This window comes from Panthera onca, chromosome F1 (genome assembly GCF_046562875.1).
Source record: "Panthera onca isolate mPanOnc1 chromosome F1, mPanOnc1 haplotype 2, whole genome shotgun sequence".
Classification (NCBI taxonomy): domain Eukaryota; kingdom Metazoa; phylum Chordata; class Mammalia; order Carnivora; family Felidae; genus Panthera; species Panthera onca.
This window is the reverse complement of record NC_138355.1, coordinates 69048389-69073649: the sequence shown is the minus strand read 5'-3', so window position 1 is coordinate 69073649 and position 25261 is coordinate 69048389. Positions and strand designations below refer to the sequence as shown.

The 25261-nt window shown below is 51.9% G+C and overlaps 1 protein-coding gene across 3 annotated transcripts; it reads right to left on the bottom strand.

Annotated features, from left to right (window-relative positions):
- Window positions 1-5216: 5216 nt before the first annotated feature.
- Window positions 5217-20754, bottom strand: FCRL1 (Fc receptor like 1). Of its 3 annotated transcripts, none has more exons than XM_078440720.2 (11): window positions 20084-20754; window positions 16608-16628; window positions 14215-14484; window positions 12879-13166; window positions 12445-12723; window positions 11474-11587; window positions 10385-10412; window positions 9311-9393; window positions 9035-9103; window positions 8490-8521; window positions 5219-7516 (listed from the first exon to the last, which is right to left on the bottom strand). In XM_078440720.2, exons 1-11 carry the CDS (start codon window positions 20112-20114, stop codon window positions 7490-7492), a joined length of 1242 nt encoding a protein of 413 aa, XP_078296846.2. In that variant the 5' UTR covers window positions 20115-20754; the 3' UTR covers window positions 5219-7489. The 3 variants fall into 3 exon arrangements, with proteins under 3 accessions (XP_078296844.2, XP_078296846.2, XP_078296845.2); XM_078440719.2 differs by having other exon boundaries at window positions 5220-7539; window positions 20084-20746; XM_078440718.2 differs by having other exon boundaries at window positions 5217-8521; window positions 20084-20753.
- Window positions 20755-25261: the final 4507 nt, after the last annotated feature.

Here is a 25261-nt window from a genome sequence, read left to right as displayed (position 1 = left end):
TTATGCTCACAGAGTTATTTGGTGCCCTGAGCAAGCTTCTGAAGTGCACACTATCCCAGTTACATGACTGGGGAAACTGAGGCCCCAGAGAAGGCAAGCAATTGACCAAGATCAGCATGGCCACTTTCCAGTAGCGACAGCTGGGAGTCAAACTCAGGAGGGCCCATTCCACAGTCTGGCTCTCAAACGCTGTCACATCTTACTGTGACACCATGCTTCTCAATGATCCTTAGGATAGTAGGGCCATTTCTGCAGCCACGCGGGGTTCTCGGGCGAAGATTTTTTCAGCCTTCCGGAACGGGATGTTGCTAAGATTCAAACCGCTTGTCCTGGTATCATTGAAAACGTTGTCTTCTTCCGTATTTCTAATCCATACTGCTCCCGATGCAGCCACACCCTCCAGGGCACGCATCCCCAAAGCCGGTTGTCACTCCCGTTCTCATCAGAGGTGGTCCCCACAGGTGTTGTGTGTAACAGTCCCCTCGGGCAGGCTGGACAGGCAGGTGTACGTTGCCTTTTTGGACTATATGTAGCCTGAAACTTTAAATCACAAAATCATAGCTGTTTGTAACCTGTGGGCTGACTGAGAGTGAAGCGATCATAGGCTCAACGTCCTCTGTTCAGGTGAATATTCACCATTGTCACTCACCATAAACGTCATCTGTTCAGGTGAATACTCAACATTATCACTCACCACAAACATAGTTTCCCTTTGGGACACGTTGGTGTCGTATGTGATGTCATACATCGTATCATCAAAGCTTTGCTTATAGCAGTGGAAAAAAAGTGCTGAAAACACCCAAAAAGGCAGGTAAAAAAAATAAATTATATGTCCGTGTACTACCGAGCAGCCACTAAAATCATTTCGTACAATATTGAATAGCAATAAAAGTCGTTCGTGATATACTGTTAAGGAAAAAGGGCTGCTGAATGCGATTTACTTGTACATTATCATCCCCTCATTTGTCCAATAAAAATGTGTGGGACAATAAACACCAAAAGTTGGTATAATCATATTTGAATAATGTAATTAAAGGTGGCTTTTATCCTCCACATTTTGCTTATCAGTGTGTTCTAGTATTCTTATATAATATATAGATTATAATTTATATTCTAATATATAGAATATAATTAGAATATAATATGGAATATAAGATAGATTATATGTTATTATATATTATTATTTAGTATATAGAACATATAGAATATTATATATGGAATATTATGATATATAATATATTACTATAGATTCTATATATTTACAGAACATAATTCATAGAATAATATATATTCTATGTTCTATATAATAAATATTCTAGTATATATATATAAAACATTATATGTTCTAGTCTTCTATATATCTAGTGTTCTAGTATTCTTATATAATATATATAAGCATATGTTTATTTTACATTATGCATTAATGGTATATTAATACATATTATAATTATGTAATGTGTAATTCCAATATATAACATTTATTTTAGATAATATACATTAAAATAAATGTTATATGTTATAATATATAATAAAGCAAGTAAACACTATATAGTTAATATATATCATCTAAAATAAATATTACATATTAATATATAATATACATTATATAAAGTAAACATATGCTGTTTACGTATTTCTAAAAAATTCGTAAAAAATAAGGCCCAGTGTTTTTGGCCTCTCTCGCCTCAAAGTGTATCAAGCAATGCTACTTTAGCTTTCTGCAGGGCCAATGGTCCATTTGTATTTGGAAGAAGGTGTTTCTCTCCCTGGGACAGAGCCGCTCACCGAGCTGCTCGTCCAGCCCTTGCCTGTGGAAGGGCTTCTAGACGGTCTGTGGCTCCTCCTTGTCCTGCCCAGTCAGGACGGCACAGGATTCTGAAGGACGACAGTGAATTAAGGAAGAAAATACAGAAAAAGGTGTCTGCAAAAGGTGGAGGAAGAGCTGGTGATAGGTATTGGTTTTTCAGACTTCTGAGCAGATTTTTCAAAATATTTGCGATTCCATTCTGTCCTGTATGGGAATGGGGCCTCTGGAGTTGAGAATTAGTTCTTTTCCACGGCATTTTCAAACGGGAGGGGGTGTGGTTTGTGTGCCAGTGAGTGATGCAGGGGAGAGAAATATGCCTTGTCACAGTGAAGTAGGGGGGCCCTTGGGGCGGCAGCAAGTCCTTAAGATGATAGGCCTCTGGGTGCTCTCACAGCTGACAGATGGCAGACATTTGCATATGGGCGGCCATGACCTAGAGGCACATCTAAACTCAGATGCAAACTAGGGGCCCGCAGCCAGAGGTGAGAAGCTCAGTGGTTCATTGGAGAACAAAGTAAATTCATGTTCAAGGTTACAGTGGAGGAAATGAAACTGGGTGGGAGGCGTGGGGGGGAGGGGGACATTGGCCAAAAGGAGAGATAGAAAGATCCTTGTGCGAGGATATTTGGCCACTGGCAAGATGGAGTCACAGGTGCCACAGGGAGGCAGAGTTCTATAAAGACTCGAAATCCTCTCGGATAGACCAGGTAGACTCTTGGCTTGGAGATTCTGAGGGTTGCAGCATACACAAGGGTTCTCTGTCAGACGCAGAGCAACAGTGTCCCTGTCAACTCTGTCCAGTGTCTTGGAAGGGACGTCAGGTACAATGCCAAGGCGGGTGTGTAGGGATTGAGACAGAGACAGAGTCTTCATGAAATACAACTCAGAACAAAATAAATACCATCTCCCATTTGAGGAAGTTACTAGGATAGTCACAATAAGAAAATGAAGCTGGATAACTTCAGAGGTCTCTGTTGTATTTGGTTGACCTTGGGGCCACAAGGCCGCGATGACCGAATGAAATGTCACCACGTATGCGATCTCTTATCACAGGAATTGTTGTACACATGGTGGGAGACATGGTCATAACTCACAGCCATCATCATCATGTGGTAGGAGTTATGGTAGTCGTTTCAACCATCACTATAATCATCTTGAACAACATGGCGTCTTCGTTGGATGGGGTTTGACTTAGAAATATTATATCCAGGGTAAGAGATATATTCTTTTGGGGGTGCTAATGTTTGTTGCAGCAGAGCTGGCTGGTGGGGATCTAGACGGTGTCTGTATAGACATTCTCCAGACATTAGGCAGACCCTTCTGCCCAGAAGAGTCTCTACAATGCAATTCATTAGTTCCTAGAATTCTGTTGGGCCCTCCATAGTCCAGAGAGCATGGCAGGGAATTCAGACCCACAATGCCTGGAAACTGCCGTCCGTTACCTTCCTGGCAGATTAGAAGGTGAAGATGTCCCAGAGACCCAGTTTCTCCCAGAATTACCCACGTGTCTTCTCCAGGCAATCTCAGTCACCCACGCGTCTCCTCCAGGCAATCTGAGAAGGACAGGGTAAGTCTCCGTTCAGGTAGTGATTGTTTTGGGAGACTGGACTTTTCAGAGCTCAAACTTTTCTTCTTCATGAGGAAGATCATCTTCTTCAGGGTCAATAGAAGCTATTATAAACCCCTTTTGAATGAGGCTATGCCATTCCCATGATGGGGAGTAGAGGCAAGCCCAATCTTGGTGTCTGAGAGGAGACAGAGGCACAGGGAGACTCAGCGAGGCTGTTGGTAGATGTCTGAGAAGCAGGGAGCAGACCTTCCTCGGTGTGTGAAAATCCCTCCTGCTTGGTGGCCTGGGTTTGCTTGGGGTGGGGGAGGGGTGGCAGGTGTGGAGGGGCCCCTGGGGATCAAAGACAATTCAATTTGGAGCTTTTATTTTCTGTTTTAATTGCCTATGTGTGGGCTTTCCAGAAGGTGGATGGTTGTCACTTGTCACTTTCCAGGCAGAAAGACCAACAACCAAGGGGAACTCTGGACCACAGGGGACCCCCTTGGGACATTGAATACACTGACCCTTTGATTGTACTTCCGGCTTTTGGTCCTGATTTCCTGCCAAGGGATTTGCTCATCTCACGTGCCCTGCTAACAGCTCCTTCTCACCAGGAGATGATGATTGACCAGTCCAAGGAAGTGTGCATTCACTCACTCCTTCATTCCGTGATGGATAAATATTACATAATTTTTTAAATGCATCATTAAACAGGTAAAGGAAAAGGGAAATTCCTCCATTACAGATAAGAAGATAAAGAGGAAGTGAAAACAGAGTATTACACATGTAAATTGACATTTCTGATGCCGTGAGGAGAAAATATTACATGAGATGATTTTTATGAACTTAGCATTTCATCCAGGAGGAACCAGGAGACAAAATCATGGGCCTGTGAAAGACAGAAGCTTGAAACTAAAACACATAAAATCTGGGCCATCAGAAGGCTTTCCTCTTAATAAAAGAGTGGTTTGGTGGGGAAAAATTTCACCCACCAGCACAGAGATGACAGTAACCTGGTCTTTCTATGAGCTCTGGGGGAAAATAGACTTTCCCCTGAAATATCAAAACCCCAAGACGAGGCCACTTCTGTGGGTGCTCTGGGAAGCTTCACATGAAGAATTATCATGAAAAGTGGTCCCGGGCCACTGACACCCCCAGGGCTTGGAGGAAGCACATACAAAATGGCTTTTGAGGGACAGAGTGAGAAGCCCCGGCCACATGAGACTCCTATAATGCACAGGAAGTGTCTCAATCTGCAGTCACAACACCCACCAAGTTACAATGACCAAGATTCAGGAAATGTGACAAATGCAGGCTTAACTACATAAAACTTCAGGCAGAAGAATAACCTAAGAATTACAATAAAGTAAATGTATTTATACTATTTCAAGTTTGTTAAAATAATAAAGTAGGGCACTCATAGAGTAAAATGCCATAAATAATAAAAAGCGAAATTTGAGATGGAATAATAATAATTTATTTTTTTGAGTGTTTAATGTGTGCAGTGTACAGCTTGAAGCATTTTAACCAAGTGGTTTTACATAATTAGCAAGGCAGCATGATGTATCAGATATGATTGCTATTCCAGTTTTAAGCATGAAGAGAGTTTATTTTTATTTATATTTTTTAATGTTTATTTTTAAGAGAGAGAGAGAGAGAGTGTGAACAGGGGAGGGGCAGAGAGAGGGGGAGACATAGAATCCCAAGCAAGCTCTAGGCTCTGAGCTGACAGCACAGAACCCGATGTGAGGCATCGCTGACATTCAACACTCAGCGCTCATCCCAACAAGTGCCCTACTCAGTGCCCATCCCCCATCTAGCCCATCCCCTGCCCTCTTCCCTCCAGAACCCTCACTTCGTTCTGGATCGTTGAGATTAGCACTAGGCAGAAGCAGTAGAAAGGAACTTCATGTCAGGCATGTTAAGGTAGCACGGAAGTAAAAGGAAAGAGAATAGACCTAACCAATCATAGTAGATAATTTATACCTGTTTGGAAAAACAGATCTCTGGCTCATATGATTTTTTTAATTCCAAAAAGTAAAGTCATAATATAAATATAATATGAAACACCAGAATAGGAAAAGGCAGATTCTTACCTCACCCCAAACATGCATATGATACACTGTGTGAATATATATCAAAATTATGAAAGCATTTTAAGAAAATGTACAAATGTTTTTATAACATAATCGCAGGGGAGGGAATGTGAGGGAAGTTTCTGGAATGATGGAGAAATTTTCTATCTTGACAAGACTTTGGGTTAGTTGGGTGCGTGCTTTTGTCCAACTGACCGAACTAAGCACATAAAATGTGTGCACCTCACTGTATACAAATTATAAATCGTTCCTACAAAAGCTATAAGAAAAAGGTAAATGAACACTGAGAAAATAGGCGAAGGGTCAGCACTGGAAACTTTTGGAAGAACTACAAATTAACAGTCCCTTTATGGGGAAAATGCTCAATTGCATTAGTAGTTTTAAAATTTTTAATTGAAATGACAATGGTGCTTTTCTCTCACAGGTCGATTATCTCACGCATTGTTGGTCGACGTGTGCACTGATCCAGCCTTACTAAAGAGCAGTTTAAGAGTATTTAACAAAAACATCAAATGTGCACAACCTAAAATGTCCTAATCCCTGATTTACAAACTTATCCTTCAGATGAATTAACAGGAACAGAGAAGTATATTTGTACAAGGACTTTTATTTTATTATTTTATTTTTAATGTTTATTTTTGAGAGAGAGAGTGAGGGAGGGAGGTACAGAGAGAGGGGAGACAGAGGATCCAAAGTGGAGTCTGTGCTGACAACCCAGAGAGCCCAACGTGGGGCTCAAACTCATGAATAAGGAGATCGTGACCTGACCTGAAGTCAGATGCTCAACCGACCGAGCCACCCAGGTGCCCCAGGACATTTATTTTAGTATTTTTTTTATAATATAAAAATTTGGGAAACCACCCCATGTCCATCAGTGGTTGAAAAGACTACAATATACTATGATAGTATTTCACAGCACTGAATGGTACGCTTAAAATGGTCATTGTGACAAATTTTATGTTACTTCTAGTTTGCAAAACTAAAAAGTATATATTATGATTTATCTGTATATAGCCTTTTAAAACAGTAGATGTCTATGTAAAGACTTGAAAATATTCTGCAATTTTTAAAGGTAGGCATATTTCTAAATATTTGTATATTTACTTGCATGTACAAGAGTTTGTATGAAGAATTAAAAATATCTGTGCAGCTAAGTTTTTAAGCAACGAGCACCGTTTGTGGTGTTAGATATAGGGAAGACCCTTAGTTTTTACATTGTATACTTTTAAATTGTTTTAATTTGTAAGAGGTGGTGAATAATTGTTTTCAAATGAAAATACAGACTCCAAATTGTATTGTCACATTTTTAAAAGGCTTGTGAATAAAAGAAGAAAAACTGTATTCATAAAGCTTCTAGAAGCTGCAGCAAGCACAGAACTTTGGATGTGGTGAAACTCACCAAGATTCTATCTCATTACAAATATGGCGGCATCTAGACTGGCCTATGCACACAAAGTATGTCGCCAAAGTTGAGTGCACCCACAGTACGTATTTACAAAACTTTGTTTGAATTCTAATTTGGTGTCAGTGACCCCAAATGCACCGAGTGACATATTTGACGCAGAAGAAGGCTGCACGTAAGTGGCAGGACTGGACGTCTGTTCTGGAGATCAGTACAGAGTCCGTCTACACTTACGAGGTGACGACACCCATCTCCGTGTGCGGCAGCGCCGTGGAGTCACTGACCTTGCATCCCAGCCCGCTGAGTGAGCTGCACTGTCCCTCCACCCCAAGATCCCAAGTTCTTTCACCCACCTTGTGTCCTCTTATAAGAAGGTAGAGCACAATTCGACCCGTGCCTAGAAGAACCAGTAGGTATGGGGTCCTGGTAACAAGGTCCTTCCCGCCCCCACATTCATGTTGGTTCTCTCGGCTGGTTTTAGGAATAGTCTTGGGAGGAAAGCACCTGGGTCAGAAGTACTGGAGGGCTGACTACCCCAGGATCTGTGAAGAACGTATTGGTTCTGAGGCTTAGGGTCATGGATGGTTTCCAAAGGGCAGAATCTTCCGGAACGTTACATAGCGTCATCATAGTCCTCATCTGTAACGTTTGCCTTCTTCAGCCTAAAATAGATGGCTGAGGCATCCTAAAAGCAAAGGCACATAGACAGGACCAGAGCAGGGAACACACATGGGGCCTGTCTCTTCCCCAGGCAGCCGGGGCACGTCCTATCATGACGTGCCACGCACATGCAGCACAGCCTCTTGGAAGACTGCGGCCCTGGGCGAGCATTTTCAAAGGGCCTGCGTCCCATCCCCCCGGTGGGCCATGCACGCGGATCCAAACGTGTAAGCCCCTCTCCCGTTCGGAGGGGCCACTGCTAGGCAGTTCCACGGGCTGGCGTTTTTTGCAGGATTTCAGGATTTTACACTCATGCACTAAATTCAGTGTGTCACTGGGGTTTCCCAAGGACATGGGTTCTGTCGTGACACATCTGGCTTCCCCACCTCACTCGACAAAACTACAAAGCGTCTACTGTCTTTGTACACACGCCGAGCTGGGATTCCCGCAATTTTCTGAGAGTATTTCCGTATTATCAGTGATGTCGTCAATTATTCAAGGTTGACAGATCACTGAGTTTCAATGACACAAATCCCTCTCAGTTTAGCTTTGTTCAATATTAATTTAGTTTTCCACGGGTTGTTTGGTTAACCTCACAACACAAAGTCGTGTGTGTGTGTGCGTGCGTGTGTGTGTGTGTGTGTGTGTGTGTGTGTCTGAACAGTATTTCACAACAAGGATTTTCAAGGAATGGCATGTTTAGACTTGGCGCGTGCCAGAGTGTAACTACAAATCATCCATGTGTCTGTGGCCAAAGGAAACGTCTACGCAAGCCTCCAAAATTCCCTTGCACAGTGACGCTTTACTGTTACAACCAAATGTTTTTATCCCACTGTGTGGGGAGATAAGGGAAGAGACAGACCCTGGAGGCATTTGGGTTTTGCTAAGTGGCCATAAGTTTTAAAGTTTGAGGAGCCGTCGGCAGAAGAAAGAGAGACGAGCAGGAGGGAAAGTACGATGGGGATTCTGACTCACCTGGTCCTTGACGCGTGTCCTCGGGGGCGGTACTGTGGGAGAGAAGATGTGCGCTGTAAGATGTCATTTATATTTAAATGTAAATTTTTATATGCTTCTTTACGCTACTTGTGGTTTATTGGTTGCCCTCGGTTTTTGGTCTTGCTTTTCTGCCTTTCACAAACACGGTTGCCTTGCCGTTCCCAGGACAATCGCAGCCTCGTGGGGGCGGACGGGTGAGTAGGTCCCTCTGGGCATTTACACACTTGGCATTTCTGGAGCCACCAAGTATGGACGGGACAACGGCAGGTGAGCAGACGCCCGGGCCTCAGAGAGAGCACGGGGCCCCTCGAGGAGCACAGGCCGACATCGCCACCCCCGTGTGCCGTCTGACTGGGGGCACTAAGCAGGCACCGGCACTGGGCTCTCCTCCGGGCGGCTCCCAGACCCAAGGCCGGAGCTCAGGGAGGCAGAGCAGCAGCACCGAAGCCGCTCGCGGCCCCTGATTATCCCCTTGGTTCCAGGAGGGACAAAGTCAGAGACAAATTCACTTCCTCGCGTCTCACCTGCTGGTGGCCGTTCCTGCTGCGTGTGGTACACCAAAGAGTAAAACTCGTCCCCGAGTACAACATTCGCTGGAAGGGGAGAAAGGAGGCGTTGTGACATGGCCCTTTCTTCCCACTCCACGCCGACTCCCCGTGGCCACGTGGACAGACCCGCCACCTGTTCACGGAGGCGGTGGCTGGTGCACGGCAGACACAGGTGGGGCTGGCAGACGGCACCCCGTCGCCCCTTCCCCAGCTCACTCGAGCTCCTCGGGCCAGGTCAGTCGGGACCCTCACCGTTTTCGTACATAGACTGTCGCTGCAGCGGGGCCGGTGAGTTGACGTAGCTGGATGCTGGTGGCACAGGGCTCGGAGGGCTCCTGCAGACACAGAAACACACGTCATCTGCGTGGGGTGGCGTCCCAGATGCCCCGCACATCTCCCTCGACGATTGTGAGCAAGACATTGAAGGAGCGAAGCCTGCTAGGGAGGGTCCTGGGTGGAATACTGACTCCTGGGGAGAGTCCCGGGCACGGCTGCATCGCCCACGCCCTGACCTGACCCAGCAGGGTGCAGCGGGTAGTGCTGGGGCACACAGCCCGTGAGCGCAGGCCCCCATCTGAAGGGCTCACGGTGGTGTCGCCCACACCCGCATCGGTGCCCCTCACATCACACGCGCTCAGTGAATATTGAATGAAGCAATATTGATTCCCCCCCGACAGAAAACAGGTTGTTAGGTGGAACAAGCAGCTTGAGGAAGGGAGAGAAGAAAGTGGGCTTGTGCGTGCTTGTACCCCTGAAAGAGTGCTACCCTGATCTGGGGGAAAATATCTGTATTTTGTCGGCATAAAAACAACCCGGTATAAAAATATGTCAACTAAACATTGATGTCCCCAGATGCAAGGATTTAAAAAAAACTCCCCCCACCCCCCTAAACTTCTAAAGAACTTCACCAGCAATGGTTATCACTCTCTGGCTTCAATTACCGAAATGTGCACGTATCTTAATGCCTCTGAGATACTTTAAGACCCTAGGATCCCGTTTTCCTTCCTCATCGGAACGACTCACAGACCCTCAGATACTAGTGAATTGATTGAATGCATCAGTTCATTGGTGAATGTGTGAAATGGGTCAAAGTAGTTTGTCGAGGGAGCTAAATTAGGAAGAGTGATGCAAGGATTTAAATTCAAGTACAACGAAGAGGGGTGGCAAGCAGGTTCTCAGCTACGAGGGGGAGAGCTCTGGGGCGGGGGGAGGGTGCGCAGGGTGGGTTATAATAACATGAAACAAGCACAGGAGAGAAGATAACTCAAAACCGGGAAGACAGATTTTTCTGCCGCACCCGTGCACACAGGGAAAGTAGAGCCTCACCTGTGTGGGTTCCCGGAGGGACGTCTTCCTACAAGTCAAGCAGATGATTAGACATGTCAAAGGGGGAATCTGTTCACCACTTGTTTTCAGGTGGCCCTCGTGTGGGGACTGCACCCCGGGCTACGGTGCCCCTCACAATGCCACCGCGTGCCAGAGGACAAGCTGGCACTCGCTTGCACAGATCCTACGTCCTGCAGGTGAGGAGGCTCCGTGCAGAATGGTCACGCGAGCTTCCCAAAGACGGTTCACACCAGAGCGAGGACTTGAACCCCACCTCTGAACCCTTACACCTCCACCTCTTGTATTGTTTGCTTCGGGTTTTAACAACCACACCCCCTAATGTTGTCATGACAAGTCCTGAGAAGCAGGCACTGCCACAGCCACGTTATAGACGGGGTGACGTGCCCCAAGAGGCAAGAAAAGCTGGGCATTCAAGTGAAAACCTCACGTTGTCCCCATCTTGCTCGGCGGAGAACAGGAGTCCCAGATCAAATGCACAAAAACATATGTAATTACCCGTTGTGAGCACGGCGGGGCTAATCAGCTTAGTGCCCTGATGGAGAATAATGAGAGAACACAGGCTGTGGCCAGAGGAAGCCTCTCGGAGAAAGTGACACTTAAGCTGGAAAGCAGGAGGGATCCTGTAGTGACTGGAACACGAGGATGTGTGGACAAGCATTCCAGAAAGCGGGAAAGGCACGTGACCATGCTCGGGGGAGGGGAGATAAGAACCGAGGCACTGACTTTACCTGGGAGATGGTCAGCAGGGCTGGGATTGCTAACCGTGTGTCTCCTCCAGGCGCTGACTAGTTAGTTTACATAGAGTTACATTTTGGTGTAAATATTAGATCAGACGAACACGAGATATTGGGGGGACCTGAACCGATAACACGTAGCAGATGGAAGACTTGACCTAAGACACTGCGTCAGTTTAACGGGTGCTGCTCCCGTGCGGGGGGCTGGGAGCAGGTCTGCGGGCAGGGTGGCCAGCAGGGCATATCCATCCCTCCGTGTACGCGTCACCGGCTCAGCCTGTGTCCGTGAAAACAAAGGTCACGGTCACAAAATACCAGTCTCTGAAATACTAACCTAGTCTTTTCCGGAGCCCACAGCAGAATAAGGCCAGAATGACGGGACCAAGGACGCCAAGCATCCCCTTGAGGATTCCTGAGGCGAGAAGTTCTTTCCTGTCCTCCGTGGGCACTGGAGGGAGAGGTCAGCGCATGAACTGCTGTGCTGGATGGCTGGCCTTTGGAGAGCAGACATCCTGGCTGTGGGTTGAGGCCAAGGTCTGTCCTTCCCAGGGATGGGGCGGGGGGACAGTGAACTGACTTCTGTATCGAGGGCCTACAGCTCTTCACACTGATGACAGGAGAAGAGGCACCAGCCTTCAAGCCTTCGTCGCCTCCGTGCCCTTCAGATACACCTCCCAGGACAGCACCGCCCACAGACGCCCATCGTTGGTTGCACGATGCCAGAAACGTGGCGGGGTCAGGAGAACTCCCCCAGGAGGGAGGCAAAGCATAAGAGACTCTTCACTACAGAGAACAAACTGAGGGTTGATGGAGGGAGGTGGCTGGGGGGATGGGCTAGATGGGTGATGGGCATTAAGGAAGACATTTGTTGGGACGAGCATTGGGTGTCGTATGTAAGAGACGAATCACTGGGGGTGCCTGGGTGGCTCAGTCAGTCAAGGGTCCAACTTCGGCTCAGGTCATGATCTCAAGTTTCGCGAGTTGGAGCCCCGCATCGGGCTCTGTGCTGACAGCTCGGAGCCTGGAGCCTGTTTCGGATTCTGTTCTCCCTCTCTCTCTCCCCTCCGCCGCTCATTCTCTCTCTCTCTCTCTCTCTCTCTCTCAATCTCTCTCTCAAAAATAAATAAACATTAAAAAAATAATTCTACCAATTAAAAACAAGAGAGATGAATCACTGGGTTCTACTCCTGAAGCCAAGACTACACTGTATGTTACCTAACTTGAATTTAAGTAAAATTAACACAACCTCTCCCAGGATGCTGGAAAGAGGCAGTGACCAGGACAGCTCTATGCCCTGGGCTATACCTGTGACATTGAGTGGCACCGCCTCGCTGCGCCGGGCCCCCAGCCCGTTGTCGGCCTCGCAGGAGTAGTTTCCAGAATGTTCTGCGGTCAGAGAGAGGTTGAAGGACGCTCCTCTTCCAGCGTGAGCTGAGCTCCTCCCCAGGGTGACATTCTTGTGATAAAACCGGTACAGGATGGGGGGAGAGCCCCTCTGGGCCTCGCAGCGAAGCTCGACCACGTCCCCCACTTCGGCCGGGGCCCCGGGTCCCCTGATGGTGAGGACGGGGCGGGACACTGGAACTGAGGGAGACAGGGGGGCCGTCAGAGAGGGTCCCCACACGGGGACGGACTGGTAATCCCAGCCCATGGAGGCCCAGCCCCGCTGAGCTCCCTTGGGGTGCCCCAGGGGAACGGGGAGCCCAGCTGGCGGGCCGCTGGTGGGTCGCAGAACTTACTTCTGACGGTGACGCTCACCAGCTCGCTGAGGCTGGGGCCGTAGCCGTTGTCGGCCGCACAGTAGTATTTGTCCGTGTCACTGTCCCTCACCGCCGGGATCTCATACTTCGCTGCCAGAGAGCGCTGGGTCTTTGTTTCCAGGTTCAAACCCAGGGCCCCTTTGTACCAGAGGAAGGTGATGTCTCCTGTGCCCCTGGCCACCATGCAGACGAGAGCCAGCCTCTCTCCCTTCTGCACTTGCCCGCCGGGAGGCTGTGTCTCCAAGCTCACATTACAGACGGGGACTCCTACACACACACAATGACACAATGTGACCCGGGAGGGGTGACTGTCCTGAACCCAAAGGCCTTGGGTAAAGTCAACAGTTCATGCGGTTGAATGGCTAACGTTGGGGGCCGTTTTGAGGTGGGGGGGTTCTGCCGATTTGGGTCTGCCTTGGTCCAGCGGATGCTGGCAGTGTGACAAAGGCCATCCAGTTACCATGCACCCCCTCCCGCCCCAGGACAGTGGGGCTCCCAGGACCCTCACTCTGCAAGGCACAACGGTAAGGAGGCCATGGTGCAGATCGAAGGTCAAGCTGCCTGGGCTTGGGTGCTGGTTCTGGTCTTACTGTGTGTGCTTGATCCAAGGGCTTAACTTCCCTGGGACTCGATTTCCCGTCTGCACAGGGGAGCGGGCAACAATCGCTCTCTCCCGAAGTCGGGAGGGCTCCCTTATGTGGCGCGACGGGACGGGAGCACGGCCCGCTGCCCGGCGTGTCTCCAGCCTCACCAGGGCTGGGCTGTGAGCGAAGGCGGGAAAGCCGGCCTTCTGGAGGTAATCGACACCCGCTTCCCAGCTCCGAGGATGCATCTCGGACCGAGAATGGGGGGAGGACGTCGGCGTGTCCACCCTGACATGGGGCAGCACGGTTCAGAGTCACAAAACACCCCCCTTCTCTTTTTCTCTCTCAAAACCAAACCCCAACCTCTCCTCCAATAGCCTCCTGTACAAAGCTTCCCCTTTCCGTGCGGCTCGGATTTCTCCCTTCTCTGTGGCTCCCGTCAGCCCCCCACCACGGCCATGCATCTCGCCCTGGCTGTTGAGGGCACCGCGGGAGCTGTGGCTCCTGGAAATCGGGGGGCCCCACTCTCCAGCACAGTGAGGGCTTCCTAAATACCCTTCTGTGCGTTCGAGCGGGATTAGCAAGGATGAGGGAAGATCCCTCCGGGACTCTGACCAGGAGAGAAGCTCGGTACACCTCCTTTCCTGCAGGAGCCGAGCCCCCAGTGTTGGGGGAGATCAGCCTCGTGCCCCCTCCTGTGTCTGCCCCCCACCGCAGGCCCCCGCACTCACTCTGCACCTGTATCTGGACCCTCGGGCTCCGAGCGACTCTGGCTGCCATGGTCTTTTCTTCGCACCAGTAGGATCCTGAGTCTTCCCTCCACACCTTGGGGAGCTGGAGCTCCGGGGAGCTGCTCCAGCCCGGCCACAGGACCCGGCTCTCTCTGAAGAAGCAGAACTGGAGGGGGCCGTCCAGCCTCCGTGAAGGGACTAGAACGTTGCAGGTCAGGGTCACTGAGCCTCCCTCCACGGGCCGAGAGGGCGTGGCGGTCAGGAGCAGGGCTGGAGAGAGGGACGAAACACATATGTTCCAGGGCCCAGGGGTTCAGAGTCCCCGGGTGGAGGCACTTGGTGTTCTCAGCATCCGAAACAGGCTCGGATAACCACCCAGTGGGGTGCAGAGCCCATCCCGCACCCCGGCGCCCCCCCGCGCAGCACCGCTTCCATCCATAAGACAACCCTTGCCTGCCACTTGGTTCTCACGCTTCAACATTTCTAGCCACGAACTAAACACACCCCTTCCGGAGACAGGGCAGGGCACTGACGACTGTGATTGGAGGCAGTGAAGCCTGACGCTTCAGGAAAAGTGAGTGGGTTTCATTCATTCTTGTAAATCAGGGCAGTCGTTTTTCTTCTGCTTCGTTCCCCTGGCGTCCCAGAGCCACACTATTTCTTCCAAGGACGGAACGTGACACCGGGGGATCTGCCAGTCAGGGAAAGGTTGAGAGGCGCTCGATGCTTTCTTTACGGATTCTCTCCTTCCCACTGGAAGCAACAGGGGCGCACCTGCCGGAAAATGCCTCACGCACGCACCGGGCTCCCTTGCTCTGGGACCGTGCGCACACCTCCGTAGAAGGCAAGGTTGTGCAGAGCAATTTCCGTACCTTGAGCTCAGGGATGCCTCCCTCTTTGACCGTAAGGCTTTTCTCCACGGGGATCGCGGGTGGGCAAAGCTGGGTCCTGCTTCCCCTCACCTCCTTCTGCCCAGCGTCAGCGCCCGGGAAACCCCAGAATCCCTGAGCACACTGGCTCTTGCAACATTTGTTTGTGGAAGTCTCAGAGCCTCTGCTTTTCAGGAAAGTTTAGGAATTTTCCTAAGAGAAGCCTGTCTCCCCTCACCAGCGAAAAATGCCACGTGATCTAGGTCACAGAGAGGCGGTGGCTGTTCCAACACCTGTCACCTCAAGCCTTGCTCGTGGAATGCCTCGCCTGGGAACTCAAAAAAACTTGTTCCCGACGTCGGTACCAGAATGTTTGCTCCGTGCTGGGGCCTGGACGGAACACCTGTGCGCCGGGAGGCATTTTCTGTCCTTGGAAAACTGCAGTCCCAGTGGGCCGAGGACAGGGCAGCTTTTGAGCTGAGCAGAGGAAGGAATAAAAAAGGCATCTAGGCAGCTGGGCCCTATGCTTCTGAATGGGGCAGGGCAGGCGTGGAGTAGGACCCGGACAGGGCCGTTTGCAAGGGCTGGAGCTCAGCCTCGAGCTCAGAGCTTGCCCCAGATCATTCTCGGGTGTTCCCAGAAACACCTGGCAGATTCCTGGTAGCGGGAGTTTCGTCTCTTCTGGGTGTGGCCTTGGATTTCTGCTTATGCTCGGATTGAGCCCATGAGCCCATGGCCTGCGTTCCACCTGGATGAACCTCAGAAGAGCCGTCCAGAAGGTTGGGCTGGTCCCGAACACCCCTGACCGTTGGCATCAGAGGCCTGTTCCCCCCGGTTGTACGTGCAGCCCATGTTCTTGAGGACGCAGAAGGCCCCTTCCAGCCCCGTGGACAGTACTTTGCATAGAGGAGAGCAGTTCTGACGCCTCCTGGATGTAAACACACGTTAGTGGAAGGTTCCTTCTGGGGGGAAACTTCCTCTTCTCTTCTGGTAAAGATAAGACTTTGGATCAGGATCAGAGTGAACGGTGGCACCGAGCAGGGTCTGGGAGAGAAGTCGTGCGGGCCGACCGCTGTGGCTACAGCAGGACTGCAGGAGGAAGGAGGCAGAGTGACGCGTGGCTCGCCCGAGGCCCGGCATCCACCGTCATCGTCGCCACGGATGGGTGGCGGCCGAGACTCCTCCAGCGCTCCTGGGGGAGCACCCAGCGGGGAAGACACAGGGGCCTTGGGGCCCCTGAGGCCGGGAGGGTGGACAGTCTTCTCACATCCATCTGCGGCAGTCTGTGACTTCCCCGTGAAACAGCATCTCCCTTCCGGAGAGCGGAGAGGACCGTGGTTTTGAGAAGGTCACAGCAAGACCGCCCCACCCCCAGCGGAGCAGGCTCGTGTCAGGTGCAGACACTGGTCTGAACACAGGCCGCGGGGCCCCGAGGGAGCCGCTGTCACCAGATGTCAGACAGCATCCACGGCTGCGACAAGATTCCCACAGACCGCAAAGGGGGAGGGGAAGAGAGCTACTCACCAGTTAGTTCGCAGGGCGGCGCTAGGAGAGAATTCGGGAGAGATCAGTGCGGATCTGGACTTGGGTGTACCTCCCCCAGCACTGCCCCCTCCCCCCCTCCTCCCCCACCTTCCCTCTCCGCTTCACTCCTGCCTCTTCCTTCTCCTCTCTGCTTCCTTCTTGGCCTCCGCTCCTTCTCCCGCATTCATTTCTGATCACTGCCCCCATCCATTGTTAGGACTCAGTATCTTCGTTGGTGACCGCACCTCCTTCTTATCCCTCCCTCAAAAGTCCAGAGGACCCTGCCCCGGCCCGGCCAACTCGCAGTGACAACGGCCAGGGGCCTGACCAACACACACACACACACACACACACACACACACACACACACTGTGCCCTTTATTCACCTACTTCCCAACAGAGCAGGTCCAGAGAAGGAATTCTGATTTCCCCAAAGATTCGCTCATATCCCAAGGATTTGACCAGAGTATTATGACATGATGACCAAGGACAGGAGATTCTGGGGAGATGCAGGCTCTCAGCCAGAAGGCACGGGCCTGAACCCTGGCCCTGCCCCACTAGCTGTGTTACCTCGGAGAAAATGCTTTCCCTCTCTGTGCTCTATGTTCCTTTTCTGTAGAATGGAGGCTATACTGGACCTACTTCACAGAGTTTTCATGAGGATTAAATAAGTTGACATCCGTAAAATGCCTGGAATTTATTCCACGTTCAGTAAATATTACCTCATTATCACTATCTATTTGAACCCATACTTGGTCTGAAATATTTAGTCTGGTTTTTCTTTTTAGCTTAAATGCTTATTTGAATGATGCGTTCCTCGGGTAGGAGAGTGGAGTCAACGGGGGCTGGCATGACCATCACGGTTTTCATTCATCCGTCCTACAAAGCATTTTGAGGGCCTCCTGTGCGTCACTCATTGTGAGTGGGACGCGGGTGGCCAGAGCGAATGTGACCAAGTCTTTGCTGTTCAGGGGGAGAGCACCAATTAAAGAACCAATATGCAATCTGATTTCAGAGAGTGATCGGCGTGTAGGAAAGATAAAGCCCAGGGGCGCCTGTGTGGCTCCGTCGGTTAAGCGTCTGACCCTTGATTTTGGCTCAGGCCGCGGCCTCACGTTCAGTGGGGTCGAGTCCCGTGTTGGGCTCTGGGCTGGCAGCACGGCACCTGCTTGGGACTCTCTCTTTTCCTCTCTTTCTGCCCCTGCCCCACTCACTCGTGCCCTCTCTCTCTCTGCTCTCCTTCTCAAAATAAGTAAATAAACTGAAGAAAAAGATAAAGCTGAGAAATAAGTTAGAGAGTATCATCGGACGATCTTGACTATTTAGATAGCTGTCAGTTGGGTAGAAAACAACGAAATCAGAGAGCTGCCTTCCCAGTGTTCGGGACCAGCACCCCGGCCAGAGAAGGAGCAAATGCGGAGGACCTGAGAAGGAGTGAGCTCATCTGTGGAGGGAGGAGAAGGCAGTGCCCCTGCAGCTGAGGGAGGGGCAGCGATGGGCACTGCTGTGGTACCTACAGGCAGTCCGAGCCAGTCACGGAGGGCTTCCTGGACGTGGTGCCAGGCCTGGATTTCATTCCAGGTGTGCTGGGAGCCGTGGACAGCTCTGACTGAACTTACGTTTGTAAAATCACTCTCACGCATGCGGGGAGGAGAACGGACCACCGTCCTGCAGGACAAGCAGGGAGGACATGGGTGGAAACTCAGTCTGGAAGCCTGAGGATGCCGGCTGAGGCTGGGCGGCCGTTGACTGCATGGAAGGTGCTCAGAGGAGAGACCAGCGCTGGGGAAAATTAGCCTGAGTTCAAGGTTAAAGTGGCCACAAAGCACCTGAACGGTGCAGCTGGGAAGTGAGCGAGGTAGGGGTGGGTGGGGAAGAACCAGGTCTGGGCAGCAACCTTGGGAAAGTCAAACCTTGGGAAGGTCAGGAAACAACGGGGGTTGAGGTAGAAAGAAAACCAGCAGAACGTGGTGGCCCAGAGGCCACGGGAAGAAGCGTTTCCAGAAGAGGGAGCAGAGGACCATCCCCGGGAGGCCGAGTGCGAGGAGATGGGACCCGGAGTCCAGGCCGGGGCGACGCGCAGGTGGCTGCTGGTCCCGGAGGGAACAGCACTGGGGACGAAAGACGGCCGGCCGTGGCCCAGGACAGGGCGAGGGGGACCTGCAAGCACTGAGAACCGGCCAACGGTCCCAGGGCTTAGGGGCCGGGCAGGTGTGATGCCAAAGGGGTTGAGGTGTTAGAAATGTGGTGAGCGTGCTGGTGGTCACGTGGCTGCAAATCCTTCTGGAGAATCTTAGACGGCGTATCGGAAAAGCGAATCTTACTGTCCCGTCAGTTAAAAATGAGCTCAAAACAATGGCAGGAGATAAAGCAAAGCCCAGCAACGGCCTAGAAACTTTGCGAAAGGCCAGCCGGAGGCCGTCAGGATGCATTTCCGTGGTTTCCGGGGAAAGACGTTATGCTGTTTGTATGTTTACGGGAATCACCCAGAAGGAAAAATCGTGCTGATGGCAGAGTGGAGGTTCTTAGGGAGCAGGAGCGCCTGGGACCCAGTGAGGAGGGAGGGCCCCTGCGTGGGGACGGGAATAGGGCAGTCCCGAAGGAGGGTGTGTGAGGGGTGGCGGGGAGATCCGAGCACGGCCGCAGGCAGACGAGGACTTTCTCTTCTGATAGTGTTCATGTCCTCAGCGACATAGGCAGCAAGGTCATAAGCTGAGTGTGAGAAGGGAGGAGTTTGAGGAGGCGGAGAAGCTGGGACGTAGTTGTCCAGGCGTGAGGCTCAGACTAGCAGGTGTAGGAGGTCACCGGCCCTGCCAGGACCACTGGAGACGCGTGCCCTACCTTGAAAGGGACATGAGTCAATGGGACGGTGCCTTTCGTGTGAAGGCACCGGTGTGATGTGTGCAGAGAAGTATGCTGATCGGGGGCTGCTCACGAGGAGAGAGGTGCAGGTGTGGCCGGGAGGCTTGCGCCCCAGAATCTAAGGTGGGGAGGAGGCAGAGGACAGTACCTGGCAACGAAAAGTCGCTCCGGGGGTTGAAGAGTGGCCACTCGGCAGGGGTGGGGTGGGGGGTGCCCAAAACGAGGATTTTGAAAGCGAACAGTTGTTGGTGATAAATTCTAGGGTTTGATGGTAGGAATGAGGGGGCCAAGGACAGACGATAAAGGGAAAGGTGTTGACAGTAAGACAAGGAACGAAGGCCCAGTTTGTTGTATGAATTATCCCCGTGGCTGTCAGCAACAGCGAAGACAGACAGAATTCACACTGGAAGGAAAGACAGCCAGCGAACACTTCCCAGGAGGTAAAAACCGAAATGAACATTCCCTTCAAACACCTGCCTTCCCAGTATTTACCACCTGCTGACCAACTCTGAGCTGCCGGTTGGAGGCAGAGATCCCAGCACCCGCGGGCGCAGGCAGAGGCCTCGGGAGGCACTGGGGCCGGAGCCCCGCACCTGCTCGGACGCCCTACTCACCGCACATCAACAGCATGAGCCCCAGCAGCATGAGGACCAGGTCGGGGGCTGTCACTGGAGATGCTTTCTCATCGGAGGAAGAATCCAGCTCCGAGTCGAGAGGCAGCAGCTTGTCAGAGGGCTGCGGAAGTCACGCTGCAGCACATTTACAGAAATAGAAGACGAACCAGGGTGCTCCGACGGCCCTCCTCTATTTCCTGTCCTGTGGGGTCCCAGATGAGCAAAGGTGCTCCTTTCTGTATTTGGTTGACTGTCCACGACTTGAAGAGGGTGCACACCAGGGCCTCCCTCCGGAGCGCGGGGGGTATCTCAAGGGAACTTTCCCAGAGGCAATTTCTGACCCCGATGAGCCTTCCTCAGACCACGGTCCCGCGGAAGTTCAATGGCGGGTTTTCCTCACTGGGAAGCATGTCTCCTGGCCCACGTCTGCTCCACACACACTCTCGTTTCTCAACAGCCTGCACTGTGGCCGCTCTGGGCACGAATGTCCAAGCCAGAGACCAATGGGCTGTCACCCGGGTCCCCTGCAGCATCGGAGAACCATTGTGGATGGTGATTTGTACAGAGTCAAGCTATTTGTAAGGTGCCAGCTCCCATATTTAAACTTGCAGGGTGTAGCAGTCAGTGAACCAGAAACAGAAGAAAACAGAATCACAGGAAACTACTGCCTGGGTGGGGGGGATGTCTGTCAGTGAAACGCAGGAAAGAGGCATATGCAAACTAGCTTCTGGGTGTTTGGGGACATTCGCCACTAGCTCCTGGCCTGGCACTTGTGGTGGTGTTCCTCCCCTTCCCCAAGTCAGCGTCATCTCTGCCTCAAGCACGCAGGGGATCCAGTCCTGGGCACCCAGAGCCTGCATGGAATTCAGATTATGGTTAGAGGAGAAGAAACCATCTTAATTTCCAACAGCTCTTGAGTCTTTGAGTATCTAAGGTTAAGAAGAACCCAACAACATGTGGGAGCAAAGCTCTTAGGGGACATGGCAAGACGCCATTGAGCGATGACATCCAAGTCTGAGTGTAGAGTCGGAAGAGGCATGAGAAGAGAAGCAGGTGATCAGGGTGGCCAGTGAGGGGCCACCTGGAGGAAGAGGGAGCAGTGCCGGAGGCTGACCGAAGGGCCCCTGGAATCCCAGAGACGGGACAGTGCGCCCCAACTCTGTTTGCTGGCTCAGGAAAGCCTGTGTGTAGAGTTTCAGGACCAAGGCTCCACCCTCATTGAGGAACGTGGCGTCCTCTCGGCCCAGTGCGTGAGGTTGTGTGTGTGCACACATGCTCTTTGCCCGTGCTGGGGTACGTGCCTTCACAATTCCTTCAGGAGAAAAATCTCTCTCCCCTCCTCTGCAGGTGAAGGCTGTACATGATTCGTTAAGCTCTTTCACGCTTGTGTCTCTATAACATCGTTGACGGACACACACCAAGAAGTACATTCGTATGAATTATACGCATATAAACTATGCGGTTCCATGATGAAATTTGAACCCACCAAGATTCTGATGCGGTAAACAGGGGCGAGGTCTGACGTGGAGGCGGTGAGCGAGAGGGAGCACCTCCAGCAAGGAGAGGAATGTGGGAAGAACTTTGTCACGGGGGCTCCGAAATCAGGGTAAGACTTTTCCCGGGGGGGGCGTGGGTGGGTCTGCGCTTCTCCTAGGAGACCCCCACTCTGGTCCAGGGAGCAGCGAGGAGGACACGGAGGTGGCCGGCACGTGGCAGAAAGGAGACATCTGTAGCACTCACCCGCCGTATTGAGAGAATGGGGGCTGGCCTTCTGTAGGGCAGGCTGGGACGGTGAATCTTGCGTCAGCTGCTGGGCCATGGGGCCCAGATACGTGGTTGGAAGGACGACTCTTCCTTCCCGTCCCTTCCGGACGAGGAAAATGGGGGAAGTGGGAAGACGATTGTTTGCCGTCACTGTTCAGACTAGATTACAGCTTGCAACTATTGGCTCCCTCCTTTTTTTAAATGTGTTTATTTATTTTGAGAGGGAGAGAGCTGGGGAGGGGCAGAGAGAGGAGGAGAGAGAGAGAGAGAGAGAGAGAGAGAGAGAGAACCCCAAGCAGGCTCCGAGCTGTCAGCGCAGAGCCCCCCGCAGGCCTGGAACCCACGAACTGGGAGATCATGACCTGAGCCAAAATCAAGAGTTGGACGCTTCACCCACTGAGTCACCCAGGCGCCCCTTGGCTCCCTTCCCGTAAAGGAATTGCATATGCTTTCTCATTATCAAGTGACCCACTCAAGCATCTTTGGGGAGGAGTGACGTCCCCGTGTCACTGGCTCCGGCTCGGCTCTGCGCTGGCCGGCGGGTGTAAGTGCGCGAGGCACGGTCGCATGCGATTGGACACTGGCCACGGGCGCACGGTGTCTCTTGGCTGCCCTTTGACCCGCTTTCCAGCATGAGAAGACACAGGGAATTCGAGCTCAAGCCCAGCTGAGCCCAGCAAAACGTCAGTCAGCTGGGCAAGAAGTAACCGTCAGCGGGGAGCCGGCGACATTGCCGTGGCAACAGCCGCAGGAGAGGCTGACGCGGGTCCACGACAGATTTGTGGCCGGGCACCTGCATGCGTTCTCACCTTCATTTATCATTTCACCTTCGAAGTGGTGTCACTCACCTATTTATGGACCGCTAGGGGTACGCCTCCAAGGGTCCCCGTGTTTCCGTAAACGGGAGAGACTTTCTTCACTGTACCTCAGGGAGAAAATTATCAAGGGGATGTGACTTATCTGGCCGATAAACTCAGGAGCAGCAGCTGAGCCTGTGTGGCTGGGTGCCACGTGGGCTCTGTCCTTGAGAAGCAGGCCTCTGTGCGGTCGCCTTGGTCACCCCCCCTCCACACGCCGGGCTCTGTCCCTGCTGCAGAGGCCCGGGCCGTCCACACTGCCTGTGGCCACGATGGGAAATCTGCCGAGTGTCGTGGTCACTTATGAGAACCACTGAGGCCACAGAGCACAGCCAGTTCCTCCGAAGCAATTTTTACTGGTGGAAAGCTCAAGTTTGCTCCCCTCTCTGGGACTCCCGTTACCCTCCGTCCGTCCTGCGCTTGGGTGGATGAAGGAGCATTGCCCGTCCCCTGAAAACGGCGATACGTGCCACACACTAGGCTGCGTTCTGAGCACGTATATATGGACGTGAGAACCGCACGTTCCTTAAGCACTGAGAACCCACAGTGTGGCAGGCGAGAAAGATTCGCGGGCAAACGGAACACAGGGCATTGCGACAACCGTGACTGCGGGAGTCCTGGGGGAGAGATAAGAGCAGAGAGCCCGAGGGAGCCGGTGTTGGGAGAGGGGGCGCTCCAGAGGTGCCCTGAGGTCTGAGCCGGCCTCCGAGGTGGCTGGGAGTCTCCAGAAGCCCGGGTGAGGAGGGACGCACACAGGGCTAAGAGTGCACGCACGCACCAAGTCACGGAACGGAGAGGCGTTTTGCCGAGGTTCTGGAACACAATTTGAGGGAGTGCTGGCCCAGTGGGAGGCTGAAGGGACAGAGGGAGGGAAGATTGGAACGGAGCACGCGCTGCACGAAGAGCTTGGGGATCCTTCAGACGGGGAGCTGGGCCAGCGGGGGCGCCAGGGGCTGGAGGAGGGACCGCCCCCCTCGGGGAGCAGAAGGTCATTGCCCTGAGGGTAAAAGGACATGCTGTTCCATCACCTGATTGTTCACAGAAGCCAGGATTTTGGAATTTTCTATAAAATCTACCAATTTTTTAAAAGTTTATTTAAAAAAAATTTTAATGTTTATTTTGAGGGAGAGAGCGTGTGTGTGCACAGTGGGGGAGGGGCAGAGAGAGAGAGAGAGACAGAAGGTTCTGTGCTGTCAGCTTGAACACAAGCTTGAACTTTCGAACCGTGAGGTCATGACCTGAGCTGAAATCAAGAGTCAGATGCTTAACTGACTGAGCCACCCAGGCGCGTCCCCCCCCAACCTGTTTCCTTTTTTCTTTCTTTCCTTCCTCCCTCCCTCTCTCTTCCTTCCTTTCTTTCTTTCTTTCTTTCTTTCTTTCTTTCTTTCTTTCTTCCACTATGGCTACTAGAAAATTCTACATTTTACATTCTACATTCCATTTCCGCCGGCCAGAGTTGACTCGACCATGACTCTCAATGACAAGATGCCTTCTCATCCCGCCCACGGCCAGCCTGCAGGGAACAGCTGGACCTGGGCCATTGCCCGTCAAGTCCCCACAAGATGTGATGCCCTCACCTCAGGGTAGAAGGAAAGAAACCCTAAGAGGGAAAGCCTGAGTTCAGGGAAGAGTAGAAACGGTAGCATGTCCGAGGAGCATGCTGGGTCTGGGGTCGTGCGTTGGGAGCAAATCGCAAGAGGAGGTCATTCTCCCGACTTTCAGAGCACTGTCGCGAATTCAAATCGAACTGTGGGCCAATTCCACTGAATCCTCATGGTCTGGGCCACCTTCCCCACCACAGGTTACCGGCTGGTCCTGCTGAAGAAGCAGCGGGAGAAAGACCTTGGGAAGGGAGACGAGGTCACGGAGAGGAAGTGGCCGAGGCATGAGACTCGCTCATCCACCTGCTGGGTCCTTGGGAGTTTGCTCTGTGGGGAAGAGGGTGTTGAGCTTTGGGCAATGACATCCCACTCTTGATGGCCCCCGTCGTGTCAAATGCAGTTCTCAAGTACTAACCATCCCTCAGTGCCAAAATGAGCACAAAATTTATCATCCAAACCAGGACACTTTGGGGAATGGAAGTGTCCACTAGAAATTACTTACGGAAATTAACTGACCTTCAGCGGACATCAACCATCCTGTCCCGGGCAAAGCTTTATGACTTCAGCAAAACGTCGTCTCTATGCTCCTATCTTCAGACTGTCCCTCTTTCCTCCTCAACCAGGGACCACCTGCAGTGTTTTCCTCCCTGCTTTTCTGACCCCGACGGGACTCCCCTCCTGTGTTTCTGGGGCAACCTCATGAGGAGGTTCTCACAGGGACAGAGTCCGGTAGAAGGGCCACTGAGGTCAGGGTGCCCTCTCTCCTCCTGGGAGGCTCCTTCCAGGCTGTCACTGCACATCGTGTATACTGAGCACCCACCGACACAGCAGGAACGCTGGTGTCACTCGAGAGCAGGATGGCTTCAGGCCATTGCCTGAAAAGAGGCCGAGAGAGGAGGCTGGACAGGACGTGGCTGGAGGGACATCAGCTCTGACGATCTCAGAGAGGTCATGAC